The sequence below is a fragment of the Desmodus rotundus genome, chromosome 10 (assembly GCF_022682495.2).
Source record: "Desmodus rotundus isolate HL8 chromosome 10, HLdesRot8A.1, whole genome shotgun sequence".
NCBI classification, from domain to species: domain Eukaryota; kingdom Metazoa; phylum Chordata; class Mammalia; order Chiroptera; family Phyllostomidae; genus Desmodus; species Desmodus rotundus.
Genome location: NC_071396.1, coordinates 68,237,529 through 68,260,497, shown reverse-complemented (window position 1 = coordinate 68,260,497; position 22,969 = coordinate 68,237,529). Strand labels below are relative to the sequence as shown.

Here is a 22,969-nt window from a genome sequence, read left to right as displayed (position 1 = left end):
GCTGAGTGGACATGCACAAACCCGCTTGGTGGCCGTGCCCTGAGGTCAGGATCCTGTGTCCGGAGAACATCCTGCCTAGTAAATGCAGCAGGGAAGTGGCCCTAGAAAATGGGGTCAGCTCTTCTACCAATTAGAAAAGTGACCACTCCCCTCCTGGGAGGGGAGGAGGCATGGGCAGAGAAGCAGAGGTGTCACTCTCAGAGAAGGCTGGAGCAAGGGACATCCCAAACAATTTTTCACTTAAGGGTCATTCAGTAAACATTGCATGAGCATCTGCTTTGTAATGGAGGCTGTAGCAGGTGTTACAAAGGCAGCAGAGAGGTGGAGGGCACGGTCAGTATGGGCTGGATGACCTAATGGGAAAGACAGAGGCTGCCCAAGTCCTCAAGGAAAAGGACAGAGGTGTTGAAGGCATCTGCATGTGGCTTCTCTGAGGCATCTGTGAAAAGAAGGGAAGACTGAGAAGGAGATGTCTAGGGAAAGAGAGTAAACATGCAGAGGGACAGGGAGCAAGACCCCTTGGGACCACAACATGTTGCCAGATAGAAACTGCAGGAAGCCTGATTGGCTTGAGTGTAGCAAGAGGGAGGGAGGCGGTTAGGGACCAGACCTTCTTTCCACCTCAGGAAGATGGGGCAGGTCTCTCCCACGGGGCCCCAGAGCCCACACTTCCCCTTTCTTTCCTCAGTCCCAGAGGATTTCTGGCTGAAAACTTTTGGAAAATCAACTTCTTTTCACTTTATCTCCTCATCTTCAGTTTGACCTATCATGTCCCAGCAAAGGCGAGGAGCTCATAGTCTCATCTCACTTCTTCTCATCCTTCATTGTAAGAAAACACAGTGTCATCGCACCCGATGAAAGCAAAGTGGGCCCTTAATCACTCAGCCTCGAAAATCCAACTGGAGATACAATCTTGAAAAGCTGTGCAAATCTGTGCTTGACTAACTCCATCAAACAGTAACCTATTAGTTATTCATTTACAACACCTAGAAACAATGTGTTTCTTTCCCTTGGTCCTGAAATCCAGCTGGATCGTTATACTTCTAGCATTTCAGAGATTAGAGAGTATTCTTTTGTTTTTGTAAGATTTCATTCTTTATGTAGAACCTTGGTCTGTATCTTATTTGAAATTCTCATTTTTCTTTAGATATGTCTAACTTCAATGAGCATTTATGACTTGTCAGGCATGGAACTGACAAATCATCACATTTAAAAAATCAGTGTATTATTTATTTATTTTTTGTATTTTTCTCTTTATTGAATTTATTGGGGTGACATTGGTTAATAAAATTATATAGGTTTCAGGTGTGCAATTCTATAATACAACATCTATATACTGTATTTTGTGTTCACCACCCCAAGTCAAGTCTCCTTCCATCACCACTTATCCCCCTTTACTCTTCTCCCTCTCCCCACCCCACTTTCCCTCTGGTAATCACCATACTGTTGCATCTATGAGTTTTTTTAAATCCCTTCACCCAGCCCTGCAGCCCTGCTCACACACACACACACACACAGAGCTGTCCGTCTGTTCTTCATCTATGAGTCTGCCTCTGCTTTGCATATTAGTTCATTTTGTTCATTAGTTTCCACATATGAGTGAAATCAAATGGTACCTGTCTTTCCCTGATTGACTTATTTTACTTATCATAATGCTCTCCAGGACCATCCATGCTGTAGCAAAGGGTAAGATTTCCTTCTTTTTACAGCCAAGTAGCATTCCATCGTGTAAATGTACCACAGCTTTGTTATCCAGTCATCTATTGATGAGCATTTGGGCTCCTATCAAATCTTGGCTATTGTGAATAATGATGCAATGAACATAGGGGTGCATATATTCTTTCAAATGAGTGTTTCAGATTTCTTCAGATATATTTCCAGAAAAGGAAACATTGGGTCATATGGCAACTTCATTTTAAATTTTTTGAGGTAACTCCATACTGTTTTCCAGAGTGGCTGCACCAGTCTGCATTCCTACCCACAGTGCACTATGGTTCCCCTTTCTCCACATCCTCACCAGTACTTGTTGTTTGTTGATTTATTGATGAGATCCATTCTCACAGGGGTGAGGTGATACCTCATCATGATTTTAATTTGCATCTCTCTAATGATCAGTGATGCTGAGCATCTTTTCATGTGTCTATTGGCCATCTGTATGTTTCCTTTGGAGACGTATCTGTTCAGGTCCTTTCCCCATTTTTTAATTGGATTATTTGTTTTTTGTGTGTATTGAGTTTTACAAATTTTTTAAATAGATTTTTTGGATATTAACCCCTTATCAGATGTATCGATGAATATGTTCTCCCATTCAATGGGTTGTCTTTTCATTGTGTTGATGGTTTCCTTTGCTGTGCAAAACCTTTTTTGTTTGATGTAGTCCAATTTATTTATTTTTGCTTTTCTTTCCCTTGCCCCAGGAGATATATAAAAATATTGCTATGGGAAATGTCCAAGATTTTACTGCCTATGTTTTCTTCTAGGATTTTTATGGTTCTGAGCCTAACATTGGTCTTTAATCCATTTTGAGTTGTTTATTTTGTGTGGTATAAAAAGGTGTTCTAGTTTCGTTTTTTGCATATTATGTCCAATTTTCCCAAACCATTTATTGAATAGACTATCTTTACCCCATTGTATGTTTTTTCCTCCTTTAGCAAAGTTTTAAATGACCATAAAGTCATGGGTTTATTTCTGGGCTCCCTATTCTATAAATCATCACATTTAAGGCTCATTAAAAAGGGAATATATAAATAGTGGTCTTATGTAGAAAGGTCTTTGTTTATTTAAAAAGATATGGTGGGAATGTAAAATGGGGCAGCAACTGTGGAAAAACAGTATGGCAGTTCCTCAAAAAATTAAATATAGAATTACCATATGAGCCAGCAATTCCACTTCTGGGTAAAGACCCACAAGAATTGAGAGCAGGGACTCAAACAGATATTTGTACACCAGTATCTACAGCAGCACTCTTAACAATAGCCCAAAGATGGAAAAAACCCCAAATATCTGTCAACAGATAAATGGCTAAAGAAACTGCGATATATCCATACATCGGAATGTTTTTTAGCCTTAGAGTGGAATGAAGTTCTAATATATCCTGTAATATGGATAAACTTGGAGTACACTATGCTAACTGAAATAAGCCAGTCACAAAAGGACAAATACTGCATGATTTCTCTTATAGGATTACTTAGAATAGTCAAATTCAGAGAGATGGAAAGTTGAATGGTGGTCGCCAGGGGCTAGCGGGGGCGGAGAGTGAGGAGCTGACGTGTAATGGGCACAGAGTTTCAGTCTGGGAGGATGCAAACGTTCTGCAGAGGGATGGTGGTGATGATTGTACGACAACGTGAATATACTTAATGCCACTGAAATGTACACTTAAAATATGGTTAAAATAATAAATTCTATGCTTATGCATATTTTGTCACAGGAAAAAATGTGAAAATAGGGAGAGAAAATGGAATGGTACAAAGACTCAACTTTTATAGAAATGGAAATTTTGCTATAGAATGTGAATAGGAATGCATTTTTTTCAGTCAAGGACTAACTCTTAAGAAGCCAATTAAACCACTTAGAGGGCAAGCAAACAGCTCAGAGGGGAGTTTGAAATCATATCTCTCCCATGACCCTATTTTTGTGAACTCGTTACTAAGCTCTGGTAAGGCATGATGATCCTTCCAAAATATAAAACCAGAGCCCCAGCCCGTTAGGGTTTGAAAACGAAAGGAGGCCCTGCTATGACTTGACTGAAGAGCCCCGTTGGGACAGAAAGCTTCCTCCTTGGTGCCACTTCCTGAACCATGCACGAGCTGGTCTCTGGGGGTCCCACCTGTCCTCTGGCCCCGGGAGTAAGTCTGGTATAAAGTTATAAAGGATCATACACGGCCGCCTCAACAGAGGCCTCCTAACTGCTTACTTCACCGCTGGCTGTGCTTCTACCTGATGAAGAACCGCAGTAAATGTCCTCTGATTAAACGTCATAAAATAGCAGAGAAAACTGAAAATTTTAAATTGTAAGACTCACAATTCTCACAGTCACCTTCAAAATATGAAGGGAAAAGTGTGTAAAATTATTGAACCTGCCTTAGATCAGGCAATTTATGATTTACCTTGTAAAAAATTAAGAATAGCCCACATTTGATTAAAAAACTATTATAGAGGGGATATATGGGAATGCTCTGTACTTTCCACTCAACTTTTCTATAAATCTAAAACTTCTCTACAAAATAAGGTCTATTATTTTTTAAAAGTCTATTTCCACATACTCTAGTCATTGTCCGTTAATCTAATAAAGCTTAAACCAGCCCAGTTGGCTAGTGAGTGGCTTCACCAAACTTCTCAGGATATCTTGGTTTGGACAGCTGTGGCTCCCAGCTAATTATCTTCAGGTTTTAATTTGATCTCACAGCTTGTCCAGGCTTCGTTTCCGTACCTCATGGTGCATAAAGGGCAGGATAGGGCGAGTCAGAGCCCCCCAAGTATCCGTGCACAATTTCAAAGGGATCGCAGGCCTGGAGAGAGGCGCTGGCGTGAGCAGGCAGCTGCCCCAGTCACTAAAGAGTTTCCACTTTTATCACGACCTTGGCAGCTAGTGGTCTCACCGAGCCTGAGGCTCACAGAATTAGACTTCAGGATCACTCTCCCCCTTCATCCCCCCAAACGGGAAGTGATAGCCAATTAATACATTTTTAATTTCTTACAATCTAGAAAATTATAAAACTAAGTTGAATGTTTTCTATGATTCAGGCTTAACATGAGAAATCCAGAAGGTGTTTTCTCTACATTATTTTCACTGCATTATTCACAATGAATAATGTGGATATATATACATATATACACACATATACACATGTACATATATATGTATATATGTACATATATATGTATATCACTATATTCTTCAGATTTCTCATATCATTAGTATGAAATAATGATTAGGAAACATTTATAAAATGCCACAATTCTGATATAAGGTATTACTACCAGATTTGCCCAAGTACAATAGTTAGTCTTTTGATAATTGGCACCTCTCAAAATGATATTTAGAGTTAATTCAATTTTTGTCTCTTTTATTAAAACATGACTTGAAAATTCTGTCCTGCTATTCACATATCTCAAAGCAAGTTACAAAGCAATATGACCGCCTCAGTAGAGATGAATAATCATGACCTAACTTATACATGTGCCGATAGGAAATAAGACCAAACATTGTTTGAGCATCGGAATCCAACCCAGTGATCCCAAATATATGAACAACATATGACATAATGTAAATTAATAATATAATCATATCTGAATAAATGACTTACTGAATGAATTAATTAATAAATTCTCTGCTATTCAATTGGCAGAGAACTAAAAACTAAAGGTAATTTTAATCTCCATGCTACTGAGAAGTTTGGTCTTTAGATACATATTTTCACTTACTGTTACTAAAAATATAAATTGAACAATAGGGCAAAAGTAGGTTAATAATACAATAATTAGTAAATAAATAACAATAACAGAATAAACTCCATATTTCACGTACTCACAACTGTAAACATCCTTCTGTCCACATCTGCATTTTTTTAAAAACTAAGACTATAAAGGTCGTATTTGAAAAATGTTTAAGTTCTTTGACCCAATAGTCCCAAGTCTTAGAATCTACACCTAAATAATAGTCAGCATTGCAGCCACAAAAGCAGCATGATTTTACAAAATTAGAAGCACCTTAAATGTCCAACAATAGAGGCAAATTAAATAAATTATCATGTGCCCAGATGATAACATATTATTCTGCCATTAAAATTCATTACAGGGATTTAGATGCTGGCATGGAGAAGAAATTGATACTGCCTGACTCTCCTAGAGTAACCAACTAGAAAACTTGGCGAAGTGTATAATGAGCGACCCTGAACCGTTAGACAGCAGGCAGACAGGACAGTGATCCCAGGAGAAGAGCTTCCTGTCTGGAGGCACTTTCTGGACAGTGGATTGTCAATGTCATATAGAGTTAAATATACACATATCTGTTGGCCAGGCAATTCCATTCCTAGAGAAATAAAAACATGTGACCAGGAAAACACCTTATAAGAATGTTCATGGCACCTTTACTTACAAAAGGAAAGAGAGAGAGAGAGAGAGAGAAGGAAAGAGAAAGAAAGAAAGAAAGAAAGAAAGAAAGAAAGAAAGAAAGAAAGAAAGAAAGAAAGAAAGAAAGAAAGAAAGAAGGAAGGAAGGAAGGAAGGAAGGAAGGAAGGAAGGAAGGAAGGAAGGAAGGAAAGAAGGAAAGAAGGAAAGAAGGAAAGAAGGAAAGAAGGAAAGAAGGAAAGAAATGAAAGAAAGAAAGAAAGAAAGAAAGAAAGAAAGAAAGAAAGAAAGAAAGAAAGAAAGAAAGAAAGAAAGGAAGGAAGGAAGGAAGGAAGGAAGGAAGGAAGGAAGGAAGGAAAGAAGGGAGAGAGAGAGAGAGAGGGAGGGAGGGAGAAGAAGGGAGGGAACTGTAGCAACTAGTGTATAAGTAAGTTCTGGAGATTTGATGCACAATACACTCAACAATAGTGTATGAGAAACTTCGAAGATGCTCAGAAACTAGACCTTAATTATTCTCAACACAATAAAGAAATAATTATGTGACATGACAGAGGTGTTACCTAGCATTACTATAGTAATCATATTGTAGTATATAAATGCATCAAACCAACAAGTTATATACCTAAAACTTATACAATGTTACATGGCAGTTATATTTCAATAAAAATAAATAAATAAATAAAATAGGCACTGAAAAAAAAAACCCAAATAACCCAAACAGCCTAACAAGGGCATGGATAAACAAATTTTGAAATATTCATGAAGTGAAACACTACTCAGAAATAAAAACACAAACCACTAACAAAAGTAACAATGGATGGATCTCACAGACATAATGCTAAAGAAGTCTGACATAAAAAAGGACACATCGTTTGATTCCATATATATGACGTTAAGTAACAGGCAAATTAATCAAAAGAGAAAAAATAGTTCAGAACAGGGGTTCATCAAGTGGTGGGAGGTGAGGAGGGGGCGGGCGGAGCACTGACAGCGAAGGGCGAAGAGGAACGTACTGGAGTGAAGGAAATGTTCTGTATCTTGACACAGGTGTGGTTTACACGTGTCTGTATTTGTCAAAACTCATCCAACCATACCTTTAAGATATATGCATTTCACGGTATGTAAATGCATCTCAGTCAAAAGGAAAAAATGAAAGAAACATTTATTACAGGACTGGATGTACTATCTTCGCTCCATAAACACGTCTTTCCTGTGCTGCTCTCTCCTGTGCATCCTTCCTCGTTCTCTGCTCCCTTCTCTCACCGAGTCCCTCCTTTGGGTTTTCTCCCCATGCCCTGCGCCGGCCTTCCTGTGTGTTCTCCATCCATGCATCCTGCACAGCCAAGAGCGCCGAGAAAAAGCAGTCTGCTTACTTGCCAATTCCCCCACAAAACCGGAAGCCCCTGAGGTCAGCCTTAAATAACAATTGAAGTGACAGTGATAAAAAGTAGCATATATAAGGAACACACGTATTCTTTCTCTGTGCTAAGGGCTCTCCCTGGTTGTCATCACTATCTCCTTCATCAGTGAATCCTGAGACCCCAGAACCCCATAATCAGAGATCATGAATTATTGATATATACAGTGTTTTCAGGTGTGATGGCATGCGTCCAAAAGTAATTCTTGGTCGTTAGAATTGCAAGTAATTTTTAAACACATTTTTTCTTATATTTTTTATATTTAAAAAAAATTCTACTTTTATACCAGAACAAAGGAAGTTTCTGTATTAAAAAAAAAAAGGTCAACTAAAGACATTAAAAACAAAGAGCTTTTGAGGTATAGCTGAGGTATTCATGAGCTGCTTTTTAAAAAATTTGTTACAGCGTTCTTTTTAAAGATGAAGATGTTACAATTTGAGTAGATTACTAAGCAAAAAGAAAAAAAAAACCACAAATGTTGCAATGGATTCCCACTGTAATTATCAAAGAAATATTTCTTCAGATAAAACTTATTTGTTTTTAGCTTCAATACAATGGGAAGAAATAATGATTTTAGAACGGATCTTCCTTTCTTTCCATAAATACACAAGAAGCTTTATTTTGAAGCCAAAACAGTTGGGGATCTGAAAAGTATATTTTGCCAGGGTCTTGAAAACTATCTTTCCTAATTTCCCAGAATCCTTTCCAAGGCCCTGTCTAAGAAGACCCCTTGAGTACAATACTAAACTGTGTAAAATGGAAAGATGGTTTGGCAAACTACCATTGATAATACACACATGATAAAGTTTAAAAATAAATCTTGTCAAGAAATGAAACTCTGTATAGTTCTCTAAGCCTGGCCTTATTTTATTTTATTTTTTAAATTTTTATTGTTATTCAATTACAGTTATACACCTTTTCTCCCCATCCCTCCACCCCACCCCAGCCGAACCCCTCTCCCTCCCCCACCTCCATCTCTGCAAGAGATCATTTTTATTTACTTGGCTTACTTATCATTAGCACTGAACACTTGGAGGTACAATATTTGCATTCCCGTCTAAGGTCCCCATTTGATCCTTGAGGTCTTTTTGTTTGTTTTCTCTTTTTTTATTGTCGTTTAAGTACCGTTGTCTCCAGTTTCCCCCACCTCTCCCCCCCCCACTCCAGCCATCCTCACCTCCCACCCTCGATCCTACTCGCTTTGGCTTTATCCCTGTGATCCTATAGATCTTTATGTCACCTAAAGGTGTGGCACCTACAAGATAAGCTTCAGAAGGCTGCCAGAAGAATTCTCTCAGAGGAAGACCTTTTCAAAAGTTTGAGGCGGGGGAGCTTTAGAAAAGGTCTCAGACTCTGTCCCTCCTCCCATGGACAGGCTGGAGTTGCTTCTTGTTTCCTCCGCTTGCATCTCTGCTGGCTTCAGTGACTGAGTGGCCCACAGAGCACAGAAGTGACGCTGTGTGACTGCAGGTCCACTCTGCAGGGAACAAGACCTCTGCCTCTTTCTCTGCCTCATTCATGCTGGAGCCGTGAACTGCCATAAAAGCCATTTACATTCTGTGAAGAGCCACCAGCCCACTGGAGGGACCACACAGAGACGGCCTGACCAGCCCTCGTGGCCCTCGCACCCATCCCCAGCAGTTCCACTGTCAGCCCCCGTGGACTGCAGCCTCACTGGGGACACACCCACTCAATCAAGCCTTTCCTCAAAGTCTGACCCACAGAAACCTGGAGGGATATAAAATGAATGTTATTGTTCTAAGCCATGGAGGTTTGCAGTGATTTCTTACACAGAGGTAAACAATCGGAGGAGAAGCTGTGTATGAGAAAATAAAATGAGGTAACAAATATGTGCAAACAAGAGAAAGATGTTACTGTGGGAATAGCAGCTTCACAGAGAACAGGACAAAAGAGATAAAATTATCTGAAGGACAAGAAATTAGTGTCCCTTACTTCCAAATCATTATAATGAGCTTAAGATTTCTTCTGATCCACTCATTATGCCAAACAAATTCAAGAGAAACTTAATATTTTAAACTGGCTGAGGTCAGTATAAAGTAATAGAAAATTAAAAGAATCATTTTGAATAAATACAAGTACACAGGAAAAGCAACTGCCACCACAGTTCCCAGGAAGGGTCTCGGCCTGGCCTCCTTTAAGAAACAGCCAAGACTCATTCGTAATGAGAAGCTCCAATTTACATGCAATCCTGGTCTTAAAAAGCTTTCAAGATTTTCAGCCTAAAGAATGTGAAATTTGCCTGTTCTTTTCGTTTACTCCGTCAGTGTGCTTAGCAAACACTGTCTATTTGGACAGTACAATAATAAACTTCAATCTGCTTCTGATCAATTTTTCAGAAATTTGGGGGGAAAAACAACAGATTCAAATTAATGAGGTTTTATAAAACCCAGCAAACAAGCAGCTCTTGTTTAAAGGTTTGCATAAAACAAAGGCCCTTCTGTGATAATGTTCCCACAACAAAGTGCCACTTCCTAATTAAACCTACCCAGAAAACAAAGCGGTTCTTCAAAAGGCAGCTTTCTTTTCAATGCCATAGAAAAACGTTTCCTTTTTTACATAATATATTTAGTCTTCTAAAGGAACACTGCAAATTTTTACTCATATATCTGACCACACCCAGTGAAATTTTCACCCAGGTTTAAACATTTTTTAGAAGAGAATGCAAAACACTGACTTATTTTTCTGTATGTTGGCCAAAATCACAGGTTGCGTAGCACCCCCAGCAAACGCAAGGCCAAGGGCTAATGGTCTGCCTCAACCACCGGGGAAAAGGACCCGCTGAGCTACAATGTGACAGTGGGCAAAGAGAATACGGGGAGGGGTGTAGGAAGAATCTGAACGCTCCCGATTTCTAGGAGGAAGCTGAAACAGCTCCTGCCCGTCTTCCTATAAAATCGTAATGTAAGGGAAGCAATGGTAGGAGACCGGGAGTAAATGAGGTGTGACGCTGTGACACTGTGTAGAAAGAGCCAGTGCTGCAATCTCCTTGCCTCCACAGAGGCGACCATCTGTGTTCCGGGACTGATGAGGAAAGCGGATGAAATAACATGGGTATGGGAAAAAATGCTATGGAGCAGCTACAACCTATACTTATGCATGTACATGTACAGATTCCTATGTAGATGCTCCCCAACTTATGATGAGATTTTGTCACCAGAGACCATTGTAAGTTGCAAATATCATTAAGTGGAAAATGTGTTTAATGCACCTAACCTACAAAACATCATAGCTTATCCCAGCCTACCTGAAACAACCACATCACATCAATCACATCAGCCCACAGTTAGGCAAATTCATGAAACACAAAGCCTATTTCTTTAACCCTCACCCGAGGACATGCTTATTGATTTTAGAGGGAGGGGGAGGGAGGGAGGGAGAGAGGGTAAAACACATCGATGTGAGAGAGAAACATGGACTGATTGACTCCCTTAACCCAGGCACGAGCCCTGACCAGGAATCAAACCCATGACCTCTCCGTGTACAGGTCGATGCTCCGACCAACTGAGCCACACCAGCCAGGGCACACAAAACCTATTTTATAATAAGGTGTTGAATATCTCATGTGACTTATTATGAATATCTTTATCTTTCACATCATTTTAATTTGAAGTATTATAAGTCAAATGATCATAAGTTTGGGACCATTTGTATATATGAATTGTGTATGAATATATAACATATAGATTGTGTATTCATATATATATGTAGGTTCTATATGCCATATATAGGTCATATACTATATGTAATTCTATAACACTATATTACTAAATTCTGTATTATCCTAAGTTCTATATACTACATAATCTCTATACTATATACAGATTTCTCAATAGATACATTGTATTTACATATTTGTATACAACGTGTATGTGTAGATTCATATACAATACAGGCAATAAACATTCTTTTTTAAAGGAATACTCAAAACAAAACTAACCACAAACTTGCAATATGAACCTTAAAATTGATACGTATTCATTGCAATACTTAATTGACATACTTATGAGATCAATTTTTTTCACTGTTAAATTATTACATACAGAAAACAAAAACAAAAAACAATGCCAAAATGTCCTGTATGGGAATTCTTATACAAATGATGGGTAAGCCATATAGAAGAATATTGATACAACTTTAAAAATTATTGATAATGTATTTTAATTATATTTGGAAATGCTCATGCTGTAATGTTAAAGAAAACATCAGGACACAAACACGTAGGTCATCTATATCAGCTGAAGGGGTGATACCGCCCCGCGATGCAGACCGAGCCCAGGCTCTTGGATCTCAGTAAGTCATTACACGTGAGCGAGTTGGGAGCTCCAGAGCCTGGGCTCGGTCTGCATCGCTGGGCGGTATCACCCTTCAGCTGATACAGATGACCTACATGTTTGTCTCCTGATGTTTTATTTAACATCATGGCATTTATGTCAGAAACTCTCTGTTTCAGTTTTGTCATTTGTCAAGAGGAGACAATAATACAACCACGTTCACAGGGTGAGTATGGCTATTCAGTGTCGTAATTCCGATTGAGTGCTGAGCACGGGGTCTGGCCCACAGTAAATCACACCACGACATTACTGAACACACAGAAAGGCACACAGAAGTCTAAAAGTAAGGTGTCAAAATTATTAGTGGTTGTTTCAGAATGAAGAAACTCTAAGTTTTTCACCTCTTTACACTTATATGTACCCTCTATGTATATTTCTACCATGAACCCACTTTTCTAACCAGAAAAAACAGAATTGACTTATGAATTTATTTTCTCAAATTCTGCTTAGTTACACTTCTTAATTAATTTCAATTAGGTTATATCAAGGTCTTGTTTAAAGTTTCCCTTGATGACATCAGAAGACCTTTGGGACTTCAAAGTCATTTGTGGATTACAAACATGGCAGAAGGAAAGGAAACATTTATTTGGCCTGAGGAATTTGTCAGGTGCTGGACTAGGAGCCACCCTTCATTCTTAACGCTATGGCATTCTACTTGTAGCTTAGAAAAGCATATCACCCCACCACACTTTATACATCTCCACCAGAAAACCCAAAGGGATAACACATTTATATACATATAAATAGAACTGCTATTACTTATTCTCCATCACCATCCTTCTTAAAGTCACAGCACCAAGGTGTCAGCCTATGGCAGTCTCTCAGCTGAGATCCAAGGACACCTAGTCGATGCGTCAGAAATCAGTCCGTGATTTCACCATAAGAATTCTAAATTTTGCATTTTCCTTCCAAAGTTTATCTAAAAACTTAATATAAGCCTATTCAGTGTATGTATACATATATATGTACACATATACATATATATGTTGGGAACTGCCCTGCCTGGTTTCAGAAGCTGTAAACCCCCATGGTTAAGGCTGAGTCAGAGACCTTGGGACCATAAGCCATTAAGGAGACAAAGCTTATCTCCCTGGCAGGGGTGCCACCTCTGCCCACTTCACTTTACCCTGCTCGGCCCTGAGCCTGACCAGTTAGCCAATGACGGGTAAGATTTCTTAAGGGAGGAATGACCTAAGACAAGCACGACCACGAACAAGGCCCACAGGGAAGGACTCAGAGGGCTATAGAAAAAGGGGGTGACGGACCCTCACCCTCGGCTTTGACATAGCCTGAGTCCTCATTCTGTCTGCAAGAAGTCTCCTAATCTCTTGGCTGCCGTACTTCCCCTGCCGGACTTAAGCCTGAAACAATGACAGAGGGCGGTGCAGTTCTGTGCTGGAAAGGGCGGACTCCCCAGAGAGATCAGGCCTAAGAAAGACTGCATAAAATCCTGTGAAACCTGCTTTGTTTATACCCTCAGCTTAAATGATAAGGGTCCACGGCCTGAAATGAGTTTGTTTCACAAAGTCTTACAGCCCGTTAACTAACTGACCCTGACTCAGAATAAGCCCTCAAAGTTCTTTATATGTTATCTATTGTTTGACCCTTACTGCCTGACAATAATTGATGAGCTTTACCTGTATTCCTGTGCAAATTGAACCTAATAAAAGCCCATTGAGGAAAAGGCTCTTGGCCCTTCTCCTTTGAGAGATCGGCCACCTTTCCTCCCCAAGCAGATCATGTCTTGGTAGACTTATTCTCATCTGTGGCGGCTGGGGGGCCCTGCGGGTGGTGCCCCCCCATATATATATATATATGTATATATATATATGTATATGTATATATGTATGTATACAGGTACGATGTACATGTGTATATATGTGTGTGTATATATATACATGTATATATATATAAGAAATTCCTTTGTAACAAAATTCTGCTCCAGGATTTTACAGCTGTGTCTCTGTGTTTATGTCACTGCACTGGTACAAGTGTCACCTACTGAGAAGATGGTATTTGTGTTGGTTGCAAATAACTGCAGATCTACCTTTGTGTATTGATTTGTGGGACTCTGAGGGGAGGCGCTAGCAGGGGGTTGAAAGGCTGGAGGAGGGATTACTCCTCTCTGGGTACCTGCTGTTCCTGTGGGTGCCCTTCACCCTGGCTACAGCATTTGACTGCAGTCTCCAGCCTCCCCACACTCCCCAAATGAGCCTCCTCTTCATAGCTCAGAGGTGGGACATCCTCCTCCCAGCCTCTAGGTGCAAATGACCCCAATCACCTCCCTAAATTTCCCATCAGAATTTACTATCTCTGAGTCACCTTGGTACTCCTTTCCACTTCTCCAACACTGTTTAACCAGTTCCTCATCTAGAAATGCCCCTTTAAATACCTGGTGTGGTTTCTGCTTTCCTGATTGGCCCCTGGCTGATATATAAGAGCATGCATTTCATAGTATGTTAACTTTAAAAAATTGTGGTAAAATATATATAACACAGAAATCCTACTTTAGCCATTTTAAGTGCACAGTTCAGTGGCATTGAGTAATTCACAGTTGTGCAGCCATCACCATCACTGACCGCCAGAAGTTGTTCATCTTCCCAAACTGAAACTCTGCCCCCATGAAAAATAACCCCTTATTCCTCCTCCCCTCAGTCCCTGGCAACCACCATTCCAATGTCTGCCTCTGCGGGTACAACTGTTCTAGTACTTCATATAAGTGGAGTTACACAGAATTTGTCATTGTTTCTGGCTTATTTCACTTAGCATATTTTCAAGATTTACCCATGTGTTGCAAGTATCAGAATTTGCTTCCTTTTTAAGGTCTAGTGCTGCCGAAGGGAGCGCAAGGAACAGTTTATTACTGGAGACCACCCACACATATGTTAGTTTTATGATCGTTAAGGAGACTCTTCAGCTTTGTTTTTTTTAAAACAAAAATACCACACTCATTCAGTCCTCATAGATTTTTACAAACGTAAGATATCACTAAATATCCAACAGCCTTAATTTTAAAATCTTGTGAATCAATGTAAGAAATGAATAGCAGGCACTATTTTGAAAAGTAAAGAAATAAATCTAATCATTCCTCTTGTAATATGTTACTAAAGTAAACACTCTATAGTTAAATCTTATTACAAACCACACAATGTTTACTGACATTCTGATAACACCACTTTTGTCTTTTCTTCAGTTTATCTTTCAGGTAGCCAAACATTACCCACAGAGGCTAAAAAATGCCATAATTTCAGCAGCACGATCAGTTGGACTAGAGAATCAAGAATAGAATCAACGTCTTCAGCATTTGCCAACACAGAATGAAAGTGACTGATTTGGTCATAAACCTCAGAATCTTACAGGCTTACTAAGGTTCGTGAACACATTTACAACATGAAGTTGTTACGTCTGCAATTCTCCTCGGGTCTGTCTAATTTTACTTTAGAAGTCTATATTTAATTTCACATTTTTATAGGAGTGAAACAAAGAAGTCTGTTGATCATCAGCTTTTAATCAGGTGGTAAACAAAAAAGAGGAGGGAATGTGAAGAAAAAGCGTTTATTGACACAGCAGCTCCTTACTCAGTGCCTCACCTCTGCCAACGCCTGTGTGCGTGAGAGTGAACAAGACAACCCTCAGCAAACATTAACAGGGAAAGGAAAGGACATAGAAGGAAGAGGGGGAGGAAGAGGAAGAACACATCTGCAGTCTCTGCCTTTGAGGAGTACATAATCTAGAAATGAACTAGTAGCTGCTTAACCGCTGGCTTGACAGGGAAATGCACAGATTTCAACAGAGGGAAAAGTCATCAGAAGGTGTGGCCGCACGTAGATCTGAGTGTCGTGTCAGTGAGACCTAAGAAACAAGGGTGACCTGTGGGAGGAGAAGGAGATAACTTGATAAGGAAGAGATGCGGCTGTCAATACCTATAAGGACTCAAATTTGGCCTCACTGTGAGAGGGACAACCGCGCCTGGATGCACTAGAGGTAGCCATTTAACTGGAATGTCACCAAGTCTTTGCAGCTGATTTTAGTTTCTAGGAAATAAAGGGTATAAGAACATGTTAACAAAACCATGATGAAACAATCCAACAAACCCAGAATCTGGGATATTCTCCAGCACAACTGGCCTAGTCTGTTCAAAAAGTAAGTATTATTTTTTAAAATATTGGAAGACAATTCAGATTAAAAGAGATTTGAGAAGGATTACAATCAAATGCAATGCATGTTCCTTATTGTGTGCTGGTTGGAAGAAGAACAAGCTACAAGAGACATGGGTGGGTAAACTGGGAAGACTGGGTGTGGATGCAGAAGTAGTTGGGAAATCACTGTCAATTTTGTTAGAGGCGCTAATGTCATGGTGCCTATTCAGAACGAAAGTCCTGTTTTTGGAAGATACGAAAAATGTCGTATTGGTGCAATGCCACAATGACTGCATTTAACTTGAAAAGTGTTCAGAAAGATAAAACAATGTTTAAAAATCTATGAACTGCAGGGGTGGGTATATGCATACCACAGTAATATGTTTTCTGCATTATCAAAAATATCCATAATACAAAGGTTCAAGAAATAAATGCATCTGGGAAAGATCTGCTCATATGTAAGAATAATGCACTTTTTAAAAATATATTTTATTGATTATGCTATTACAATTGTCCCACTTTTCCCCCTTTATTCCCCTCAACCCTGCACACCCCTCTTCCACCTGCATTCTCCCCACTCAGGTCATGTCCATGGATCATACATATAAGTTCTTTGGCTTCTCCATTTCTTATACCATTTTTAACATCCCCCTGTCTATTTTGAACCTATCATTTCTGCTTCTTATTCCCTGTACCTTTCCCCCTATTATCCCCCTTCCCCTCCCCACTGATAACCCTCCATATGATCTCCATTTCTGTGATTCTGTTCCTTTTCTAGTTGTTTAACAAAGTAACGTCTAGCTGTTACTTTGGCCAAACTCACATAATATTACATTTCCAATGCTGAAAATGGTTATACCTTTTCCCTTAAAGAAGAAAAATAAATTGAAAAGGTGATGGGAAAATCAAAATCTCCTGTAGAAGCATCCTTCCCACTGAAATAAAAACAAAGTTCGGGGGGAAAAGGAAGTTCTTCTCCCTTTTTCTTAGGTGGGTTTGAAAATTTTAAGGCATGACGCATTAATTCAGGACACATAGCTGCAAATCATCAGGAGTAATATTTTACTTACATAATACTTTGAACCTAAACGTGGAAAAATGTCTCCTGAGACATACACGTTGGTTGTTACCTTGTCTACTGTTATTATGGGAGATCAACAGTTCCTTGCTCATGAATATACACAGTACTGTCTTGTCTTCTCCTTAAAATCTTGCCCATTTTAAAACTATCATTTATTCAAAGAATTATAATAATTTGTCACTAAATCTCCAAAATTCCTATTTCAATGCTATAGTGCACATTTCAACTATTTGTCTCAACTGTTATTTCACACGATGTTGGAGAGTTCTAACACAAAGTAACTGAATGAAGATAAATAGGCATATTATGCAATTACTGAAATCAGAAATTGTGACAATAGCTGCCATCTTTCTTTTTCATCCCTTCCATTCAGATTTTTTTCTCATTCCCAGGAATTCTGGGGCAAACAAGGCCCATACCATATTTTTCTCCATTCTACTATGTAGTCTTGAAGCAAATCAAGAGGATGCAATTGTGGCCTGAGCCAATTATACCTTGCCTTTCCCAACTCAATCTGAAGACCTGGTCACGGTGGTACCGAACAACTCCACTTTTTTCGAGGCCCTCACAGACAGCAGGACAAGGGTGAGGCATGCTCAAGGGGCTTAACACTATCCCCTTTGTTTCTAAGCCTTATTTGCTGAAATAACTTTGCACAGTGATAGTAGCAAGATAATAAGTTTGAAAGGCAGAAAATGCATGAATTTGGTATATCCGCACGATTCCCAATGTGTCTGTTGACATCTAGTGCGAGCCTGACACGGGATCCTGAACAAATGAAGGTGCCTACTGATGCGGCTTCTACGAACATCAAACCCCATGGAAACCATTTCACTCATTTTCTCAAAGAATTCTGAGAATGAGAGAATTGTGTCAAACAAGGTTACCATGCACTAGTTCTGTATATTGCTGAACTTCACCTGGTGGAGAAACAATGAGAACAGAATGTAAACACAGCAAGAAACAAGGGAGACTTTCCCAAAGGTCATCAGACTGTAACTCAGCAACCCACAGAAATTCTTCAGTGCTTCTTGCCTTACCTACCTGTCTTAAGTCCAGAGTGATTGTGACCCAGTGATATTCTCTCCCATTTTGAATACTGGGACTTTGCCACCAGTTATTGGTACCATCTATTGCATTTGATATTGGATGGCGTTCTGTTAAAAAAAAAAAACAAAAACATAATATCCTCCAGGTCCATCCACATTGTCATAAATAGCAAGACTTCATTCTTTTTTATGGCTCTGCAATATTCTGTTGTATATATGTACCACAACTTCTTTACCCATTAGTCTATTGATGGGCACTTAGGTTGCTTCCATATTAAATATTGCAAATAATGCTGCAATGAACATAGGCATATGCCTGTTCAGATTAGTGTTTTGAATTTCTTCAGATCAATAATGAGAAGTGGAATTTCTGGGTCATATGATAGGCATATTTTTAAACTTTTGAGAAACCTCATACTGTTTTCCATAGTGGCTGAAACTAATATAATATGGCATATTGACTGCAATTTAAAAATTATTAAAAAAGAAATGAAGGAAAGAAGGAAGGAAGGAAATAAACTAAAAACTTGTGAACTTTTCAGCTTTTGGTCTAAATTGTTTTAACTTCTAAACTGTACGCTAGTGGAAGTGAGCAGCAGTGAAGGTGAACGCATTCCATTGTTCATGACTTCCTGATAAAAGTCTTCATAATCGTCGCAAAAAGTATTAGTTCCCACAGGTACTTCCAAATAGAAGAAGCAACACTTGCCTTTGGGGTTGGCGCTGTTGCCGTCACAGACCCGGCACTGGGGGTTCCGCACAGGTCGACCGGGCACGTGCTCCACAAGTTTGCAGAACATCTCGGGCCCCTGCTCACCACAGGTGGCATTGGTGATGATGTGAGCATTGCTGGCAAGATTGAGAATGGCAGGGAACAGGCCTGGAAGTAAAAATTCCCCAAATCAGCTCAGCCACTTGAAGCACAAAGGAAATTACTGCGTATCACTTTGCAGGGGAATCAAAAAGAGATTGTAAGTCTACGCACAGAGTGAAGGAAGTCTTACACAAGAGCAGTGGTACAGTGATTTCATCTATATGAAATTCTAGGAGAAGAAAAACTCAAACAAAACCCCTGAACAGTAGTGACAGAGGGTGGGGCTGACCTCGAAGGGACGCAAGGGAACTTGCTGGGGTAACATTATGTTCTATATTTTGATAAAGGTTTGGACTGCACAGGCAGAGGCAGTTGTGAAAAATCATAGAATGGGTGAGACTTGGGTAGATTGGTGTGTTCCACTATGTGTGAATTTTACCTCAAACAATTAAAAAGAGTCATAACAAATGTTGATGTAAATGCTGAAGAGTTTAGGAGTGAAGTGTACTCAATCCTTCAACTCACGTTGAAATGCATCAGAAAATAAGCTGGATGGATGCATCAATAGAGATGGGTACAGAGTCAGACAGGTAACACAGAGTGTAAAACGTCCATTGTAGAATCTCAGCAAGAAGGTAGATGTTCACTGTACAATTCTTTCCACTTTTCTGATTGAAATGCTTCATAATAAAATGTTGGAAAAATAGGTTTTAAGAAAAGTGTCAAATGATCCAATACACATATATGCCAGTGAAATTCAAATGCCTTTCATTCAAAAGAAGGGCGTCCCTTTTCTACCCACTTGCCTCTGCTAGTATTCCCCAGGGCATTTCTACCATTATCTAGGATATTTTCCTCTCACTCCTCTTTCTTTCTGCCTGTTTTCGTTGGTGAATGACACTTGAGAACACAAAGATGCAATTTTCAAAATTCTCATCAATTCAGCATTAATCTTTGCTTTTGTACAGTTCTTTTCTCTCCAGTGAATTTTATCTTTAAGAAGCTGATCCAAATTATTCAGAAAACAATTTTTGGGTGACTGTAAGGAAAATAAGTGTGATAGGTTCTTTAGAGACTTGACTTTGTCTTGGTAAAAGAGGATAACAGCAGAGAGATTCTACAAAGGCCCAGAAAGCACAGTGTATAGGATTTTGAAGAAGCGTTTTACATGACGCTGTGAAATGAGACAGGGTCTGAGAGGCAGGGTCTCAGCTGAGTGGGGTTTCCCTAATTTACGAGAACTCGATCTTCGAAGATCACAGAAGATAAGTTTTTCTTTATAAAGAATATAGAGTCAATATCATTTCTGACATATTTCTTTTCCAGTAAAATTTTTAAAACCACAACATAATTTTAGTAATATAGAAGGAATTCATGTCTTTAATTTTGATTTTTTAAAGTATTGCTTAATCTTTTCAATTATCTTCATTATAATTTAATGTATAAAATAAAAAGTTATTTTTGTAAGAGTTGCTACACTAAAAAACCAACCAGGCATCTATCTATCTAAAAAATAACTTATTAAGTAGTAATAACTTATCAAGTAGTCTTTCAAAGGCTTCCCATATAAAACAGAGCTACCTATTAGTAGTTGTCTCATAGTAGAATGACCCCATTCAAGTCAATAGGCCCTTAGTCTCTCAATAGAAAATAGTAATTGAATATTTGTATTTTAGAGCATTATTAATTTTGAAGCATAACAGACACATCATATAGTATGTTTAATATGTCAAATATATTTTCATTTTTAACTCAGTTTTTTTCATTGTTATTATATTCCTTTAAAAGTTTTTTTTCCTCTCACGCGCCCCTTGCTGGGGACCTGGCCCGCAACCCAGGCATGTGCCCTGACTGGGAATTGAACCAGCAACCCTTTGATTCGCAGGCACATGCTCAATCCACTGAGCCACACCAGCAGGGCAAAAGGATTTCTTTTTTAATCAAAGAGGCTTTATGAGGAAACATGAATCTTTATGTTTAATTATGCAGTTCTTCAAATTATTATTTTTATCAACCAGGAGTTAGACCTTACACTTTATGGAATGATCTACGTGTTAAAGTGACATGTAATTCTTGGGAGTAACACTAAAATGGCAGGAGCTGATATATATTCCATTTAGTACTGAGGTAAATACTATTTTTCTCCATTTTTTATGACCATAGTGTTCTAGTTATTTGGTTTAAGTGTATCTAATGAGTTAACAATTGAAAATACGATATGATTTTAAACTGTGGTGTTTTATCCAAACAGCTAAACGATATCTTTCAGGCTCTGTGTCACACGTGTGCATTTAGATTTGCAGTACAGTCAGCTCTGCCATTCCCTTCCCACAGGCTAGCGGAGCGAGGAAAAGAAACCGAGGTCACAGGAACTGATTTAACAATGCATTTCTCTATCAACAAATACTTTACCAGTTAACTTAACAAATGTTGCCACTTTTCTTTATTCTCCCCCTCCAAGTTGCTCCACATCAAGAGAACCCCCCACTTCCTGCCCAGGGCTCCCTCCCACCCTGGAGACCTTGAGTTATTGGGGGGAGTGGGGGACAGGGCATCCTGAGGGCACGGTGCTTTCCGTACTCAGGAGTCTGTGCTCTGAGTCACAGAGAAAAGGAGGTCAGACCCTAGGAATGTAAACTTAACATAATTTTGGTGAATGATATCTTTACTGTACTAATCACTATCAAGTCGTTCTTGCACCAGAAAGGTTTTAAAGAACTTCCATCTTTCCTTACCTTGCTGGAATTCTAAATATACTTTTAATTTAAAAAAATTACTTTGTTAGAATGGCTGTGTAGAAAAAAAAACTTAAATTTCAAAAATATATCTGTTATCTTTCACTAAAATGAAATGCATCTTTCTTCTCCGATATGCTAGTATTTGAATAAAAACTAAATTATTCCTTACCTATTACATTTACTCTTCACGGTTATAGAATAATTTTTATTCCTTGTTTCACATGACCACATCTGCATGAGGATCAAAGAAAGTTAGAAATATCCACTGGAGAAGACATGTTTTAAGAAGAATTTTTTTAAAAGTCCCTCAGGTTGCGGAACCATTTCAAAGACAACCAAAATATTTCAATTAAAGGGAAACTATATGAGCTTCAAGTAGGAGGGAAGATGGGAAATCAAAGGGTGAGAAAGGGCACTGGGATCAAGAACCTACCAAGAACAAAAGTCTGATTTTCCACATAAAAACCAAAGGCAGAGTGGAGGCTGTAGCAGGATGCACGTGACCGAGTTTTACCATTACATAGCTGTGCACTTAATAAACTAGACTACACATTGTTATTGAGAGACGCTGTTTGCTTCAGCTAGTGTTACTGTAATACTAATTTGTACGTTTCCCCCATTCAGGTCACACAATGGAATCATTTTTCTGTGCCTGTATTTAACTGGTAGCTAAAGACTTCATAACGCCAAACTCCACCGAGCATGAAATAAATTCCTTCTCATTCACCAGTAGCTTTTTAAAAATCCTTTCTTCACAGCCTGAATACATTTGGTTTTCTTAAATGAATTTCAGGACCACATCAATCTGCTGGAAATTCCTTTATTACTATTAGGTGAAAAATTGCCATAACGCTGACAAGAATGCTACTACACACAATTACCAATTTTCAGCGGAGAGACTTCCAGATAGCTGAATAACGCATTTTTAGAGGTTTCTGGGGTTTTCCCAGCAGAAAATATTTTCACCACCTGAAAAAGAGAGTATCTACAATGCTGACTAGCCTTGAGGCACACAGCAACAACTTCTTTCTCAACGTGTCTCAAATGACTCAGGGCCAATGGCTCAGGGCTTTAGTGCATTTGTGTGTAAGAGAAGCCAGGGTTTTTTCTAACGAGGCTTTTTCTATTTTGGAAGAAAACAAGTTCTACAAAATGTTATTTGCCTAATCCATAATCATTGTGATATTCTGGGGAAAAACGATTTGCAATTCTTAAAGGATATGTATGTGGCAATATTTCAGGTTATTTTTTTCTCAGCATGAAAGTAAGGATTATGAATATTTTCTATGACTGAATAATCAAATTA

General features: G+C 38.9%; 1 protein-coding gene across 3 annotated transcripts in view; it reads right to left on the bottom strand.

Annotated features, from left to right (window-relative positions):
- Window positions 1–22,969, bottom strand: part of LAMA1 (laminin subunit alpha 1) — a 156,213-nt gene that overhangs the window by 109,074 nt on the left and 24,170 nt on the right. For all 3 annotated transcript variants that reach the window (XM_045187958.2, XM_045187959.2, XM_053913282.1), the window contains exons 2-3: window positions 18,821–18,991; window positions 18,107–18,219 (exon numbers count right to left, since the gene is read on the bottom strand). In XM_045187958.2, the coding sequence (XP_045043893.2) occupies window positions 18,107–18,219; window positions 18,821–18,991 (284 nt within the window). The remainder of the gene's footprint in view (window positions 1–18,106; window positions 18,220–18,820; window positions 18,992–22,969) is intronic.